This window comes from Hypanus sabinus, chromosome 6 (assembly GCF_030144855.1).
Source record: "Hypanus sabinus isolate sHypSab1 chromosome 6, sHypSab1.hap1, whole genome shotgun sequence".
Lineage (NCBI taxonomy): Eukaryota > Metazoa > Chordata > Chondrichthyes > Myliobatiformes > Dasyatidae > Hypanus > Hypanus sabinus.
The window spans coordinates 20,467,105-20,482,870 of NC_082711.1; the positions used below are offsets into that span (position 1 = coordinate 20,467,105).

The 15,766-nt window shown below is 38.6% G+C and overlaps 1 protein-coding gene across 3 annotated transcripts in view; it reads right to left on the reverse strand.

The window, feature by feature from the left end:
* kmt2ca (lysine (K)-specific methyltransferase 2Ca) overlaps window positions 1–15,766 on the reverse strand; it is a 479,075-nt gene that overhangs the window by 252,310 nt on the left and 210,999 nt on the right. For all 3 annotated transcript variants that reach the window (XM_059971838.1, XM_059971840.1, XM_059971839.1), the window contains 2 exons: window positions 3,805–3,967; window positions 2,341–2,512 (listed from right to left, as the gene is read on the reverse strand). In XM_059971838.1, coding sequence (XP_059827821.1) covers window positions 2,341–2,512; window positions 3,805–3,967 — 335 coding nt within the window. The remainder of the gene's footprint in view (window positions 1–2,340; window positions 2,513–3,804; window positions 3,968–15,766) is intronic.

The following is a 15,766-nucleotide window of genomic DNA, read 5'->3' on the forward strand; positions in this document are numbered from 1 at the left end:
CACTGCGCACTCTAACACTGTTCGCAGTTTCAAGATCTGCAAATTTCTTAAAGTTCCATGAGTTTCTCAAAAAGATTATACTCATAATTACAACTAGATATATTCGAATTGGATCTATATTTGCCATCCATTTGTGAGATTGTGAGGGGGGAGAACTAGGAGAGACCAGCTGGATTTGTCCTTGCCTAGACCCAGCATAATCTAGATTGGACAATGGCCTCTTTCTAATGCCCAACATTATCTCACAAGCTGCTTGGCCTTTGCGTTGCTAGTATCAGCAAATGCGAGGAGTATTTTGCAACCAAAGAACTGATGTGTATTTAATTTTCAATATCAAAAATTTGCCGAACTATAACAAAGATTTAGAGATTGTCAGGGGCTGGGGAGGATGATGACAGGCCAGCTATATTTGTTCTTCCCTAAAGAAAATACTGGTTAACACACATTGGTTAACACACTGGAATAAGACATAAGACATGGGAGCAAAATTGGGCCGTTCAGCCCTTTGGATCCACCATTCCATCCTGGCTGATCTATTTTCCCTCTCAACCCCATTCTCCTGCATTCTCCCCGTAAATTTGATGCCCTTATTAATCAAAAGGCTGTCAACCTCCGCTTTAAATATACCCAATGGCTTGGCCTCCACAGCTGGCTGTGGCAAAGAATTCCATCGATTCACCACCCTCTGTCTAAAGAAACTCCTCCTTGTTCTAATGTTCTCAAACTCAATGTTCTAAATGGACATCCCTCTGGTCCTAATCTCCACCACCACAGGAAACATCCTTGCCATGCCATGTCCACTCTATATAGGCCTTTAAACATTTGATAAATTTCAATGAGATTCTCCCCTCAATCTGCTAAATTCCAACGAGTTCAGGCCGAGAGCCATCAAATGCTCCTCTTATGTTAGCCTTTCCATTCACGGAATGACCCGCATAACCTTCTCTGGACCTTCTCCAGAGTCACACAGAACAGAAAGAGGCCCTTCAGCCCAGCAAATCTATATTGATCCCTTTTTATTCTCCCCAAATTCCCATCAATTCATCTCAGATGTTGAAAGAAAAATGGAGGGTTATGGGGTAGTGTGGGTTTAGTACTTTTTTTTAAAGGATTATATGGGTCAGCACAACATGGAGGGCTGAAGGGCCTGTACTGTGCCGTAGTGTTCTACGGTTCTAAAGGCAGCATGATCTAAATTGGTCAATGGCCTCCTTCCATGCCATTCTCTTTGTTATCCTACAATAAGCTACACAAGTATTAATACTGCATCAGAAATTTTAAAATACATGAAATAAGCCTCAAGGTATTAACCTTGGACTCGTGCCTTTATTTAAAAGTTATCACAAATATACGATTCTATAATTGAATAAATCAAAGTCAGAGCAATATTAATGATTTTCATTCAAACTCCAAGACAAGTACTCTTCAGTGAAAACAACCACATGTATATAAACAAATTACTGCACCTAAGCTTTAAAGAAGTGATAATAAGAGAAATGGCAGACCTCAAATTTGGATTGTTCATCACAGCAGAATAATAGGTAATCAAAGGTAATCAAAAAATACAGGCAGAAGGAACTCTGAACCATGTTTATGACTAGAGAAAGAAAAATTATGCAAATACGTAGAGTTAAAGGCAGATAAGTTCTAAAGTCCTGAAAGTCTAAATCCTAGGATCTTAAGGAGGTATCTGTAAGCACAGTTGATACATTGATTAGACACTGAAAATGCAAAGCCACAATTCAAAAAAGAAAAAAAAGAGCAGGAATCTATAGGACAGTCAGCAAAGTGCTGAAATCCATAACTAGGGAGACAATAGATGAACTTTTAGAAATACATAAGGTAACCAATCAGAGACCACATAGTTTTATGAAAGGGAAGAGCCTTCTTATGAATGTATTGAAATTATTTGAGGTTGCAACAAAGATGGTGGATAAGGGGGGAAACAACTAGATGGAGGGATTTATATTTCCAAAAAGCATCCAAGGTGCCAGATGAAAGGTTACTGTACAAAATTGGGACCTCAAGTATTCATATTCAATATTGATGGCTTGATGAAGGTGATATAAAATTAACATATTTTACTAAAGCATTAAAAATAAGGATGCCAGTAAGATAATATTTTTCATGCAAGGCTTTAAAAGAAATTATTTGCATTTCACTACATTTAGAGTACCTTATCTGAAATAAAACTGGCTGGCTCCCTTGTTCCAAGATTTATTTCAATTACCATAATTACATAATTTATAACATGATTTATGTTGCACTAAAGTAGTACTATCATTTTATTCCCAAAAACTTTGCACCACATAGAAGTGAAGTCTCAAACATAGAATTTACCTGCAAGTCTGGCAGATTTTGCACTCTGGGCACTGCCACCCAGCCCGTTTCAAAGGGGTCACAGCTATGTCTAGGCATGCTCCATGGTAATGTTGTCCACAGCTAGTGCAGAAAAGCTGATCTAAAAGTTCCCCTGGGCTATCACACACAGCACAGTTTGATTCTTCCTTGGCTGTAGAAATAAAAATTAGCAAAGATTATTCAAGTGCTTTGTAATAACTTGACAGTCACAGGTTATGGTCTACCCCCGCAGATAAGGCTTTCATGATTTTGTTTGAAATCCTTCTAATTGAAGCAACACGATCAGATCTCAACATCTGACAAATTTCTCCCTTAAAAAGTCAAACCAGAAGCTGGCACTTTCAACTTTAGTTGACAGATCTTCGTCATTAAAATGACAAAGATCGGTCAACTTAAGAACTGGTTTCCAAGAGCCTTTGAAAAATAATCTGGAGGTAAAATAAGCTACATGTTTCTTAGATGTACTTGCATCAGGGGAACTTAGACTGCATACACGAGATGCTGCATAACTTCATCATTTCCTATTCAGAAAGGATTATCATATAGGTTTCTATTCCTATTACCTGATCCACCAATACTTCTGGGAGTTTGGGGTATTAAATTTGAATGAAATTTTGATAAATGCCTGTGAGGATGCTGCTGTAAGAATAATAAATCAGAGCAAAAGTAGAACACATGTACTTTGAGCTCACTCTTATTTAATAAGATCATGACCAATTATAAAAGTTAACTATGCAATTCCTCATCAGCAATTTCTTTTCTTCCTCCCCAGCATGGATTTACTTTTCCTAAATGATACAGCTCTGGAGTTTCAGCCTGGACCTTCTCACTCCAGCTTTAAATGGGACATGAATTCACAATCTTGACCTGCGGTGTAGGGAGTTACCTATTGAACCACTGCTACAATCCAATAAATGCCCATCTGATGGTATATTGATGAAGCTCTTGAAGGCCTACAAAATTAATTTTAGGTTATCAACCTTGATAGTGCAATTAATAGGTTGGTGGTACCCCCCACCACCACCATTTAAACAGAATTATTAAACAGTGGCAGCAATGTTAAACATAAATAAGTTACCATGCCAAAATGCTCTAATTTTTTTGTTCCCATTCACATACTCCCAAGGGGTGACAGAACTGTGCTCAGGAACATTATATTACATACACACTGCTGTGGATGAATTACTACATTGAGCAAATATCTAAAGACAAAACGTCCAGAAAAAGGAATGACTGCCCATCTCCCAGATACATCCCTAATTTTCCTATTGTATCGGTCCTTGGATGAACAGAATTCATCCAAAGCATTAAATACAAACTTGTCAAAGTGCACAATTTTCATTATGCTAACAGATAATACTTAAAGAAGAAAAGTATTTCAAGTATGTTCCTTGTTTGGAAAACAGCACATTGGAAGAGGACGTACAATTTGGTGGCACTCACATCTTTCAGGAGCTTGATCAATGTGTTCTGGACAGAGCAGAGTCAGTGTTCTAAAGTCCTGAAAAGTACCAGCTCCAGCTGCACATGGGTAGTGGTACAACTGATTGCAATTCACTTCTGAGCATTTGATGGTGGCTCCAAGGTGCTTACAGTATGCACAATGCTGAAAAAGACATGGATGCTCAAATAATAAACAAGTTGAAATACAAATTTAATATCCTGCAATAACTATTAGATTGCACATTACAGTGATGTATTTGCATAGATAACTACATTGTTTTGACTGTTTCGCAATCAGATCAGCACAGTAACGAAGCTGAAATTAGTCAGACCCAAAGCTAAAAAATCAATTTATTTTTAACTCCAGCAATCTAAGGTACAGGCAAAGTCAGTAGATGAGAACAAACAGTGAAAACATTTCCTTAACCATTTAATATGAAACTATGACTCCACAATTTTAATCAATCAACTGGGCCAATACTGAAGGGGAGGCAAAAGGAATATCATTATTTCTTGTAACTTTGCCAATAATTCCCAGTGTAACTGTGTAAATTCATAATTTCTACATGGGTGGGTTGTTAACGTAAACAATGCATTTCATGCATGTTTCAATGTACATGTAATAAATAAGTCTGACTCTGGATCTGAGCGTGCAAGACCTGCATTGTGGCCAGCTGTTGTTGTTTTGCTCATTGTTCTGTATTTGGCTCCATGTGGATAATAAATTAAGGCAATTTCTCAGCACTTATGGGTGGAAATCTGTGCAAACACTACGTGCCAATTGAGATTGGGTGCAGCAAAAGTTTCCCTATTAATTTCATTGGACAGAATTTGTGTAAGGGATTGTGATGTTGGCAACAAATAGTGGTCTTTGGATGTGTGGAGAGAGTGCATTAACACTAAAAAAACAAATTAATGAATACTGGAGATACTGCAAAATTTTACATCTGTTTCACCACTTTTTTACTTATAAGCAACTTTCTTTTGGAATTTAAAATACATTGTAAAAATGGGTGAAATAAATTATTTGATTTATGATCATTTCTGAGCCAGACTCTTAAAAACTACATACTTGATTTTAACACAAAATTTGTATTTACATTAAAACAGGAATCAAAATGAATATTATCACCCAATCAAAGACCCAATATGATTGTGGTATGGCAAAAAAAACTCAATGGAGAGAGCTTCTTCACTTAAGAAGGTAGTGAGAGTGTGGAACGAGTGGTGGACGCGGGTTCCATTTCAACAGTTAAGAAATTGGCATATGTAATTCGAGGGGTATGGAGGGCTATGGTCTGGGTGCAGGTCGATGGGATTAGGCAGATTAATAAATCGGTATGGACTAGATGGACTGAAGTGCCTGTTCCTGTACTGTAGTGTTCTACGACTCTCTCTCTACAATTTCTCAAATACTAAAACCCATAATGTGTTGTTTTTACTTTCTCTCAAATGTAAATTTTCTCTCACATTAACTTGTTACCAAACTCATTTCCTTTTGTACATATTTAGCTTCATGACCCGCATTTACAATTGCAATGCTATTTATTATCTGCATTACAGATTCTGGAATATAATCTACACTGAACAAGAGGGCAAAGGAAATAAATCAAAAAGTCATAAAAGCTGAGAAACTTTTAAAAGGCAATTATAGGATGGTTTAAAAAAGAAATCAAGAGATTTAGGCAGTTCCATTGGATAGGGGCTTTGGGGATGAAAGAATAGATATTAAAGACGAGAAGAAAAAATATCAGAAAACAACCATTGTCAAAGGAAAGCAGAAGCAATAGAAGCCCATCTAGGTCCCTAACATTATAAAACAAGACTTCAATTTGATTCTGCTTCCAGGCTACAATTATTAACAATATTTTTCTCAACTAAACTGGTGATGATTATACTTATTTCATTACCAATCTAGATGGGCGACCATACTGAAGTGAAAAGGGATCAACTTTTAGAAAAATACAGTCAACATACAACTTATTTACATAGAGAAATGACTCATTTTATTGGTAGAAATTGACAGTTTTCAGATGTTTCCTCCATTCTTCATTAAAACTCTGCTTGTTCTGAGGAAACAGATTTTGCTTTCTGTATGATCTGCTTTGAGGCAAACTGTATACTCAGTCACGCTTCTAACCTGTTGCCTATCAAAATGTTTTCAAAACACATTCTGTTCATTTACTAGCTGGTAAACAGGAAAAAGTTATAATTTTAAATGCCAAAATCCTACCTTGTGTTATTTCACAGCAGTCAAACTGGTTGTGGTAAATATTCAAAAAAAAGAGAGCAGGCTCTTTGGCCCTTCAAGATAATGGTTGATCTTCTACCTCAAGGTCAATTTTCTATCCATCCCTACATAACTTGATTCCCTTAATATCCAGGTGACATCACCACAGCTCACCCAGGTAGAGGATTACAAAAGATTCACTACCACTTGCATGGAGAAACTTAACAGCGCATCTTAAATTGCCTAACTCTTTTTCTGAGACTATGATCTCTTGTCTCATTGGAGAATCATTCCTCCATCCAGTTTGCCAAGTCCTGTAAGAGTTCTTAGAAGTTTCACGGACCATAAAAGAGTACACCCTTCCACGTACAATGTTTGTGATGACAAGATAAACGATATATTGTCTTTATCCCTCCACTGCCTGCCTTTTAATGTGTCTAACTACTTTTTAAATACTCCTATTATATCTGCTTGCATCACTCTTATTGGCAGTAGGTTCCAGGCATCTGCAAATCTGTTAACTAAAAACCTGCCAAGAAAATCTCTTTTACCCTCTCTGCTCAGGAGGGGATTAAGTACAAGTTAGAAAGTGATAGGTGAAGCAAGATGGATGGGGAAGAGGGGGTGAACAAAGCTGGGAGGTGCTAAGTGGAAAAGGCAGTATTTGATAGAAGAGGAGAATGGATCACGGGAGAGAAAGAGAAGGAAGAAGAGCATTAGGGAGAGGAGATAGGCGATGAGAGATAAGAAGCCAGAGCAAGAGAATAGAAGGAAGGGGGAGGGGAAAAGAATTACTGGAAGAAATCAATGTTCATGTCATCAGTTGGAGATTACCAAGATGGAATACAAAGTGCTGCTCCTCCACCTTGAAATTGACCTCAACACAGAAGAAGAGAGGCCCATGGACCGACTTGTCTGAACGGGAATGGGGATAGGAATAAAAACGGTTGGCCACTGGAATGGAGCAAGGTCAAGGAAATTTGCAGGTGCTGGAAATTCAAACAACACACACAAAATGCTGGTGGAACACAGCAGGCCAGGCAGCCTGTATAAGGAGAAGCACTGTCGACGTTTCGGGCCAAGACCCTTCATCAGGACTCAGGAATGGAGCAAGGGTTCTTAACAAAGTGGACTCCTAATTTACATCAGGACTCACCAATATAGAAGAGGCTGCATTGGAAGCACCAGATAGACGACCACAACAGATTTGCAGGTTAAGTGTTGCCTCACCTATAAGGATTGTTTGGGGCTGTGAATAGAGGCGAATTGGTGTGTGTACAATTTCTGTCACTTGCAGGAATACTTACTCTGAGAAAGGTTAGCAGCGAGTGATGAATGTATGAACGAATCATGGAGGACACAATCCCTACAGAATGCAGAGAATGGGAGGGAGGTAAAAACATGCTTGGTGATGGCATCCCGTTGAATATTGTGGAAGTTACAGAAAAAGATGTGTTGGGTGCAGAGGCACGTGGGGTGGTAGATGAGGGCAAGATTAACTCTATCCATTTTAGGGTGGTAGGAAGATGAGGTGAGACATTGATAGGATGCAAAACTGGGCTGAGAAGTGGCTGGTGGAGTTCAACCCAGATAAGTGTGAAGTGGTTCATTTTGGTTGGTCAAATATGATGGCAGAATATAGTATTAATGGTAAGACTCTTGGCAGTGTGAAGGATCAGAGGTAACTTGGGATTCGAGTCCACAGGACGGTCAAAGCAGCTGTGCAGTTTGACTCTGTGGTTAAGAAGTCATACGGTGTATTGGCCTTCATCAATCATGCAATTGAACTTGGGAGCCAAGAGGTAATATTGCAGTTATACTGGACCCTGGTCAGACCCCACTTGGAGTACTGTGCTCAATTCTGGACGCTTCACTACAGGAAGGATGTGGAAGCCATAGAAAGAGTGTAGGAGAAATTTACAAGGACGTTGCCTGGATTGGGGGGCATGCCTTACGAAGACAGGTTGACTGAACTCAGCCTTTTCTACTTGGAGCGAAGGAGGATGAGAGGTGACCTGATAGAGGTGTATAGATGATGAGAAGCATCGATCTTGTGAATAGTCAGAGACTTTTTCTCAGGGCTGAAATGGCTGCCACAAGATAGCACAGGTTTAAGGTGCTTGGGAGTAGGTACAGAGGACATGTCAGGGCTAAGTTTTTTTTTAGCAGAGAGTGGTGAATGCATGGAATGGGCTGCCTGCAATGGTGATGAGAGGCAGATACGATAGGGTCTTTTAAGAGACTTTTGGACAGGTACAGGGAACTTCAAAAAAATAGAGGGCTATGGGTAAACCTAGTAATTTCAAAGGTAGGGACATATTCGGCACAACTTTGTGGGCCAAAGGGCCTGTATTGTACTGTAGGTTTTTCTATGTTTTCTATGTTTCTATGAGTGTAGATGTCCAGGAAATGGATGAAATGCAGGTGAGGGCAGCGTCAAATGTTGGGTGGGGGGGAGGTGGAATCCAGTTCTTTGAAGGAATACATATCTGATGTCCTGGAATGGAAAGCCTGATCTTAGGACAGATGCAGCAGAAATGAAAGAACTAGGAAAGGGAATAGCATTTTCACAGGAGACAGGGTGGGAAGAGGTATCGTCAAGATAGCTGTGGGAATCGGTAGGTTTATAAAAGAAATCGGTAGACAGACAGACACATAGAGATCAAGAAAGGAGAGGTGTCAGAAATGGACCAAGTGAATTTAAGGGCAGGGTACAAAGTTGCAGGCAAAGTTGATGAAATTGACGAGCTCATGAAGCAGCACCAATGCAGTTGTCAATGTAGCATCAAAAGTAGCATTACCAAGGAAGGCTTGAAACATGCAATATTCCATGTAGCAAATTAAAAAGCAATCATAGTTGAGGCCCATGCAGGTAACTGTGGCTACCCTTTGAGGTTTGAAGATAGTGGGAGGAGGCTAAGGAGAAACTGTTAGGGCTAAGCTCAGTTCAATTGCAGTTCTGCCAGACAGAGGAAGGTAGTGTTGGAAAAGAACTGGCCAGGTCTTTTGTCAAGAAAGAAGGCGGTGAGCTTTATGACCTTCTTGGAGGATAAAAGTGTATGGGGAGTGGACATCCATGGTGAAATTGAGGTGGTCAGGGCCAGGGAACTGAAAAATTGTTGAGATCGAGAGCATGTGAAGATAGAAGTGGAAAGGGACTAAACCAAGGGAGATAGAATGGAGTTGAGGCATGCAGACCTGAGTTCACTGGGGCAAGAACAGGCTGAGATAATAGTCCTACCACAGACTCAGGTTTGTGGATCTTGGGTAAGCAGCAGAAACAAGCAATAAGGGGTAAGGGAACAATGATGGTGGAAGCAGTGGATGGAAAATCCACTGCCACCACATCATGGGAACTATTTTTGTGTGATTTGCTGATTGCAGAGACCAATCACAATGCGAACTTTGAGTTACCCAATACAAAACAAACAGGAGCATTTGCATCAGCACATGCTAATTTCTGTGCCTCTAAATGTTAACCTTTTTTCTTTCTTCAAGAGACAGAAGTAAATGTGTTTTTATTTAAATAATGGATTTTACTCCACATTAAGATGGCCCTGCTGTTACTCAGTCAAGAGCTCAGAATTTCAAGTCTTCTTTCATGAAGCTAAACACACAAGCCGAGTCAGCACAAGTCACAAGGAAATGCTGGATGAAACTTTGAAATGAAGATTCTGCTTCTTCAAGGGCATGAAAAGGCCCCTGGACACAACTTTAAATAGACCCAGTGCATATTTCTTAACTTCACCTTATTTCTACTTAACTCCTTTTCAAACCTGCATTTTAAGTTTTAGATCACCATGCAACCTGGGTCTACTAAATATTTATATTATTTTGTTTTTATTTCACTGAAGTATCCACTTAAGATTGTTTATAGGCATAATTGCCATTTTTCCCCAAAGCACAGTCACTTCAAAATTATTTCTTTGGCTTTGATATGCTTAGGCCATCACAAGGTTATTAAGTATGACGTATATTGTTTTTTTGTAGAATATATATATATCCACATTTTTTGTGTGTGTGTGTGTGTGTGTGTGTGTGTGTGTAACTGTGTGTGTAATTAAGTTCAATTCAGAGTTTCATTCAATTCAGGCAGTTTTCAATATTGAGAAAATGTCTGTTGTATTCTATTGTACAGTGCCTATAAAAATTATTCACCTCTCTCCCCGCAGAAGTTTTCATGTTTATGTTGTTTTACAAGATTGAATCACAGTGGATTTAATTTAGCTTTTTTTAAAAACACTGTTTAACAGAAAAATTCTTTCATGTCAAGGTGAAAACAGATCTTTACAAAGTGATCTAAATTAATTACAAATATAAAATGCAAAATAATTGATAGCATAAGCATTCATCCCTTTTATAAGACACAACAAATCATCCCTGGTGCAGCCAATTGTTTTTGAAGTCACATTATTAGTTAATTGGAGATCACCATGCGCAATCAAGGTGTTTCAATTGATTATAGTAAAATTACACCAGTATCTGGCAGGTCCAACTACTGATGGGCCAGTGTCCTGGCAAAACTACACCATGAAGACAAAAGCACACTCCAAGCAACTCCGCAAAAAGGTTATTGAAAAGCACAAACCAGATGGATACAAGAATATTTCCAAGTCACTGAATATCCCTTGGAGAACAGTCAAGTAAGTAATCAAGAAATGGAAAGAATATGGCACAGCTGTAAATTTGCTTAGAGCAGGCTGTCCTTAAAAACTGAGTGACCATAAGAGGGGGACTGGTGAGGGAGGCCACCAAGAACCTGTGACAACTCTGGAAGAGTTACTAACTTCAGTGGCAGAGACTGTGCATACTACAACTGTAATGAGTGTTTTACCATTCACAGGTTTATGGGAAAATGGCAAAGAGAAATTCACTGTTGAAATCTCAGCGAGTCTGCCAGAAGGCATGTGGGAGACTCTGAAGTTGGCTGGAAGAAGGTTCCATGGTCTGATGAAACCAAAATTGAGCTTTTTAGCTGTCAGATTAAATGCTATGTTTTGCATAATCAAAAACACACCATCCTACTGTAAAGCATGGTGGTGGCTGCATCATGCTGTGGGGAAAGCTTCACTACAGAAGGCCCTGGAAGACTTTTGAAGGTAGAAGGTAAAATGAATGCAGCAAAATCAGGGAAATCCTGGAGGAACTCTGCAGTCTGCAAGAGAACTGCGACTTGGGAGAAAGATTGTTTCCCAGCAAGACAATGGCCCCAAGCATAAAGCCAAAGCTACACAGGAATAGCTTAAAAACATAGCTTAAAATCAATAATGTCCTGGAGTGACCAAATCGGAGTCCAGACCTCAATCCAATTGAGAATTTGTGGCTGGACTTGAAAACGGCTGTTCACTCACGATCCCCATGCCATCTGACAAACAAAGCTTGAACAGTTTTGTAAAGAAAAATAGGGAAAAATTGCAGTATCCCGATGTGCAAAGCTGCTAGAGACCTATCCACTCAGACTCAAGGCTGTAATTGTTGCCAAGAGTGCATCTACTAAATACTAGCGTGAAGGAGGTGGGTAATTATGCAATCAATTATTTTGTGTTTAATAAATATAATAAATTTAGACCAATTTGTAGAAATTTGTTTTCACTTTGACATGAAAGTCTTTTCTGTTGATCATTGTCTAAAAAGCCAAATTAAATCCACTGTGATTCAATGTTGTAAAACAATAAAACATGAAGACTTCCAGGGGAGGGGGGTGAATACTTTTTATAGGCACTGTACACAAAGCAATTGAGTTTTTCCAGCCATTTTCAAACAATTAAGCAACGGTATAGCAATTAAGCTGTCTTTTTTTTAAAGAAAAGGATAATTTCTTAAACATGCAACATAAAATACTGACAAATTATGATATGAACAATTCTAAGACACTGTAATACACTCATTTTCCAAGAAACACTGCTTCCTTTCTTTTGCATTTGATGGAGCCATCTCATATTTCCTTGATTTCTCAAACTTCTATTCTTACTACACCTCTCTCCAATTATCTAGTGCTTCCCATCTCACTCGTTCCCTTCTCTTTTTAAAAAAGGTGTCTTCCTTCTTCACTCAAGCGTGATGCAGAATTTCACCCCAAATCCTTCCCACACACTGACGCTAGGCGATTTTAAGTCACTCCAGCAGACTGTTACACAATATTAAGGAATTAATATGAACTAAAAGCTCCTTCACATTTCAAGGTGTTTTCAATAAAAAAGTGGAAAGGGAGAAAGTAAACTTTGCTATCAGTAGCGTTCTAGTTGATTCATTCAATAACTATCTTTAAACTAATAGTAAACAGTGCAAATGTAAACTTCCATGCCATTGCAATTCTAGCCTGCATCGTTTAGCAACAATAGCGCAGAAGTTGTTTCTCGAAACTGCCATTTGCATTTAGATATAAACTGGATTACAATAGTAAGTGAAGTTTGCCAGAAACCTAAGAAACCTACTGCAAACTTTATTTGCATTGTTATTTGCTCTTATTTTCTGTAAGGGTGTAAACAATAGATCTTTGGCAAACTTTCAACCACTCCTAAGTACAGTGGCTGGATGAATCTGCAGGATGGCTGCACCATTATGAAAATGCAATGCACAAATATATCCGGCACAAAATTTTCCAAATGCAAATCTGTTGTGTAGGAAATGGTGCACCTTTTGGAGAACACAGTGGCATGTGTTGTAAACCTTCATTTCATTGTAGTTTCCATTTTTGCCTCAATGACAATCATTTTCCTACATCACTTTTCATAGTGCAATGGTCTTTGGTGGGTCAACTGATTCCCCCCCCCCCGTTTACCTGTGTGCTGGCTCACTGCTACACATCAAGCTAGAGAATATTTTTGTAATATATCTTTAAGTGATTTTGCAAACACTGAACTAAAACTGGTTTCCATCTACCACAGCCGCTTCAGTGCAGTCATTTTAACTTTGTGATTGTTGATTGGAGGAAGGGCAACAGAGATCACTGCAGGTATTCATCAAGTAACCTTCCCTCAAAAATTTAAAATCAGAGCTGTTGTGGCAATGGTGCTGATCAATAGATTATCAAATATCATCTCTGCTCCCTCTCCAAATTCCCAATGTTAAAATGCTTGCTCTGTGAAATTCAGGCAAAAACCTTAAGCCAAGCTTTTCTGGTGCAAAAATTAGATGAATAATAGTGAATATCTGTACTAACCAGAACCACCCAACATTGATTATACATAAGTTAAATTTAAAAATCTAGGCATTCCTATCCGAGGCAGTGCATTTAAAAGCAGCATCTTCAAATGCATGCAGAAAAGATCTTGCTTATTTAAGAGCCTAACCACCAGGTTCCACCCAGCCACCTACCTACTTAACACTAGCTTAATCACAGGACAAAGTACAATGACCAATTAATTTACTAACCAATATTTCTTTGGATTGAGGGAGGAAACCCACACGGTCACAGGAAAATCCCCTTACAGAACTGAACTTTAACACAATGAGCTGTAAAGGTGCCGCAATAACCTTTATGCTACCATGATACCCTCATGGCACATAGTTTCACTTATTAAATAAATTCACCAAATACAGAGTCTCCTTTTTGCTCCCTGGTCAAAAACTGCAGGCCAAGTCTTAATTACAGCCAAAGCTACTCTGGGACTGTGAACTAAGTTATCAATACAAGCAAGGAACTTCACTCCTTTAGCTTTAGTAACAGATGGAAAAGGGCAAGAACAAAAATTAGAAATGGAACAGCAAGCACTTAAGTGATAACAGTTCTACATACAGCTGGTCCCTGTTTTTTTTGAACTTTCGCTTTACGACAACTCGCTGTTACAACAGACCTACATTAGTACCTGTTTTCGCTAACCAAAGAGGATTTTTGTTTTTACAAAAAAAAGATGCCCACTTTATACGTCTGTTTACCCCAAGAAAGACTACCATGACCATGAAGCCTTGTGCGGGCAGTTGTGTGCGCATGTGTATATGTGCTGATTTTTTTTTTCTCTCCAAATCAATTTTGGCTGGCTGTCTTCCTGATTTTGGTAAGTGAAACTACACTGTACATACAATATTTCTACATTATATAGGCTGTGTATGTATCATATCATTCCTGCTTTTACTATATGTTAGTGTTATTTTAGGTTTTATGTATTATTTAGTATGATCTGGTAGGTTATTTTTTGGGTCTGGGAACGCTCAAAAATTTTTCCCATATAAATGAATGGTAATTACTACTTCGCTTTACGACAGTTCGGCTTACAAATGGTTTCATAAGAACGCTCTGCCTTCGGATAGTGGGGGAACGCGTAATTATAAAATGGTTGATACTGCAGACAAAATGCACATGCAGTGGGATTAGGTAAATATGCCCGAAAGCAATAAGGCTATCAGCTCAATAGCAGTAGAGTTAAAAGGGGAAAGTTTTGTTTTAATTCTCCTAAAGTATTTCTATTCCCAAATTTCTATTTATCTTTTTTTTTTAAATAGTCTGTCATAAAGAGAAGCACTTCTTCCCAATGTTTCCACCAGCTCTGGACTCTACCTTGCTTCTCACCCAGATGGTCTACAGCAGTAGTAAAGGCAGAAATAAGTAAGCAGTTTCAGGATTTCAAGCAAAGTAGAAAGTTAAAATTTTAACAAATAACCACCTTCCTTCATTAGATACGTAATTCACTTAAAAAGTATCACAGAAGCAGCCACCCATACCATATTTAAGTTTACTGAAAACACCACTGTCGTTGGCTGAATCAAAGGTAGTGCTAGTGACAAATCAGCATGTAGGAGGGAGATTGTAATTCTGGCCTGGAGCTGATTATTGACTAAAGGAGGAGCAAACCAGTGGTCCACAAGCCAGTCCTCAGCAGCAGATCAGAGATGGAGCAGGTCAGTAACTTTAAATTCCTTGGCATTAACATTTCAAAGGATCTGTGCTGGATCCACAAGATTAGTGACATTGCAAAGGTGGCACAGCAGCACCTTTACTTTCTTAAACGTTTATGAAGATCTGGCATGTCATTTAAGACTTTTGACTAACTTTTATAGATAGAGTGGAGTACATACTGGTTGTATCACAGCTTGGTAGGGAGGTGCCAATGTCCTTGAACAGAAAAGCCTACAAAAGGGAATGAATATAGTCTAGTCCATCACAGGTAAGGCCCTTCCCACTATTAAGCACATCTACAAGGAGCACTGTCACAGGAAAGCAATATCAATCTTTAAGGGCCCCCACTATCCAAGCCATGCTCTTTTCTTGCTGCTGCTATCACATATGAGGTACAGAAACTTTAGGTTTCATGCCATCAGGTTCAGGAACAGTTATTACCCTTCAACCATCAGGCTCCTCAACAAGTGGATAACTACACTCACCCCAAAACTGAACTGATTCCACAAACTATAGACTCACTTTCAAGGACTCCATAATTCATGTTTTCAATATTATTTATTACTTATTTATCTATTATCGTGATTATTTTGCTAATCCTTTTACATTTGTGCAATTTGCTGTCTTTTGCACATTGGTTGTTTGTGCATCTTAGAGTGTGTAGTATTTCACTGTTTCTTTGCATTTAATGTGAATGCCCACACAAAAATTAATCTCAGGGTACATGGTGACACATGCATTATGATAATAAATTTACTTAGAATTTTTGACTTTGACCTGAAAACCCTAAATGTTTTGTATATATAATATTAACTATGGTGAGACTTTAAACTATCATAGAATATTCAGGGAATAGAAATAAATACCTTTACAAGAAAATTACATGTTCTGATAAA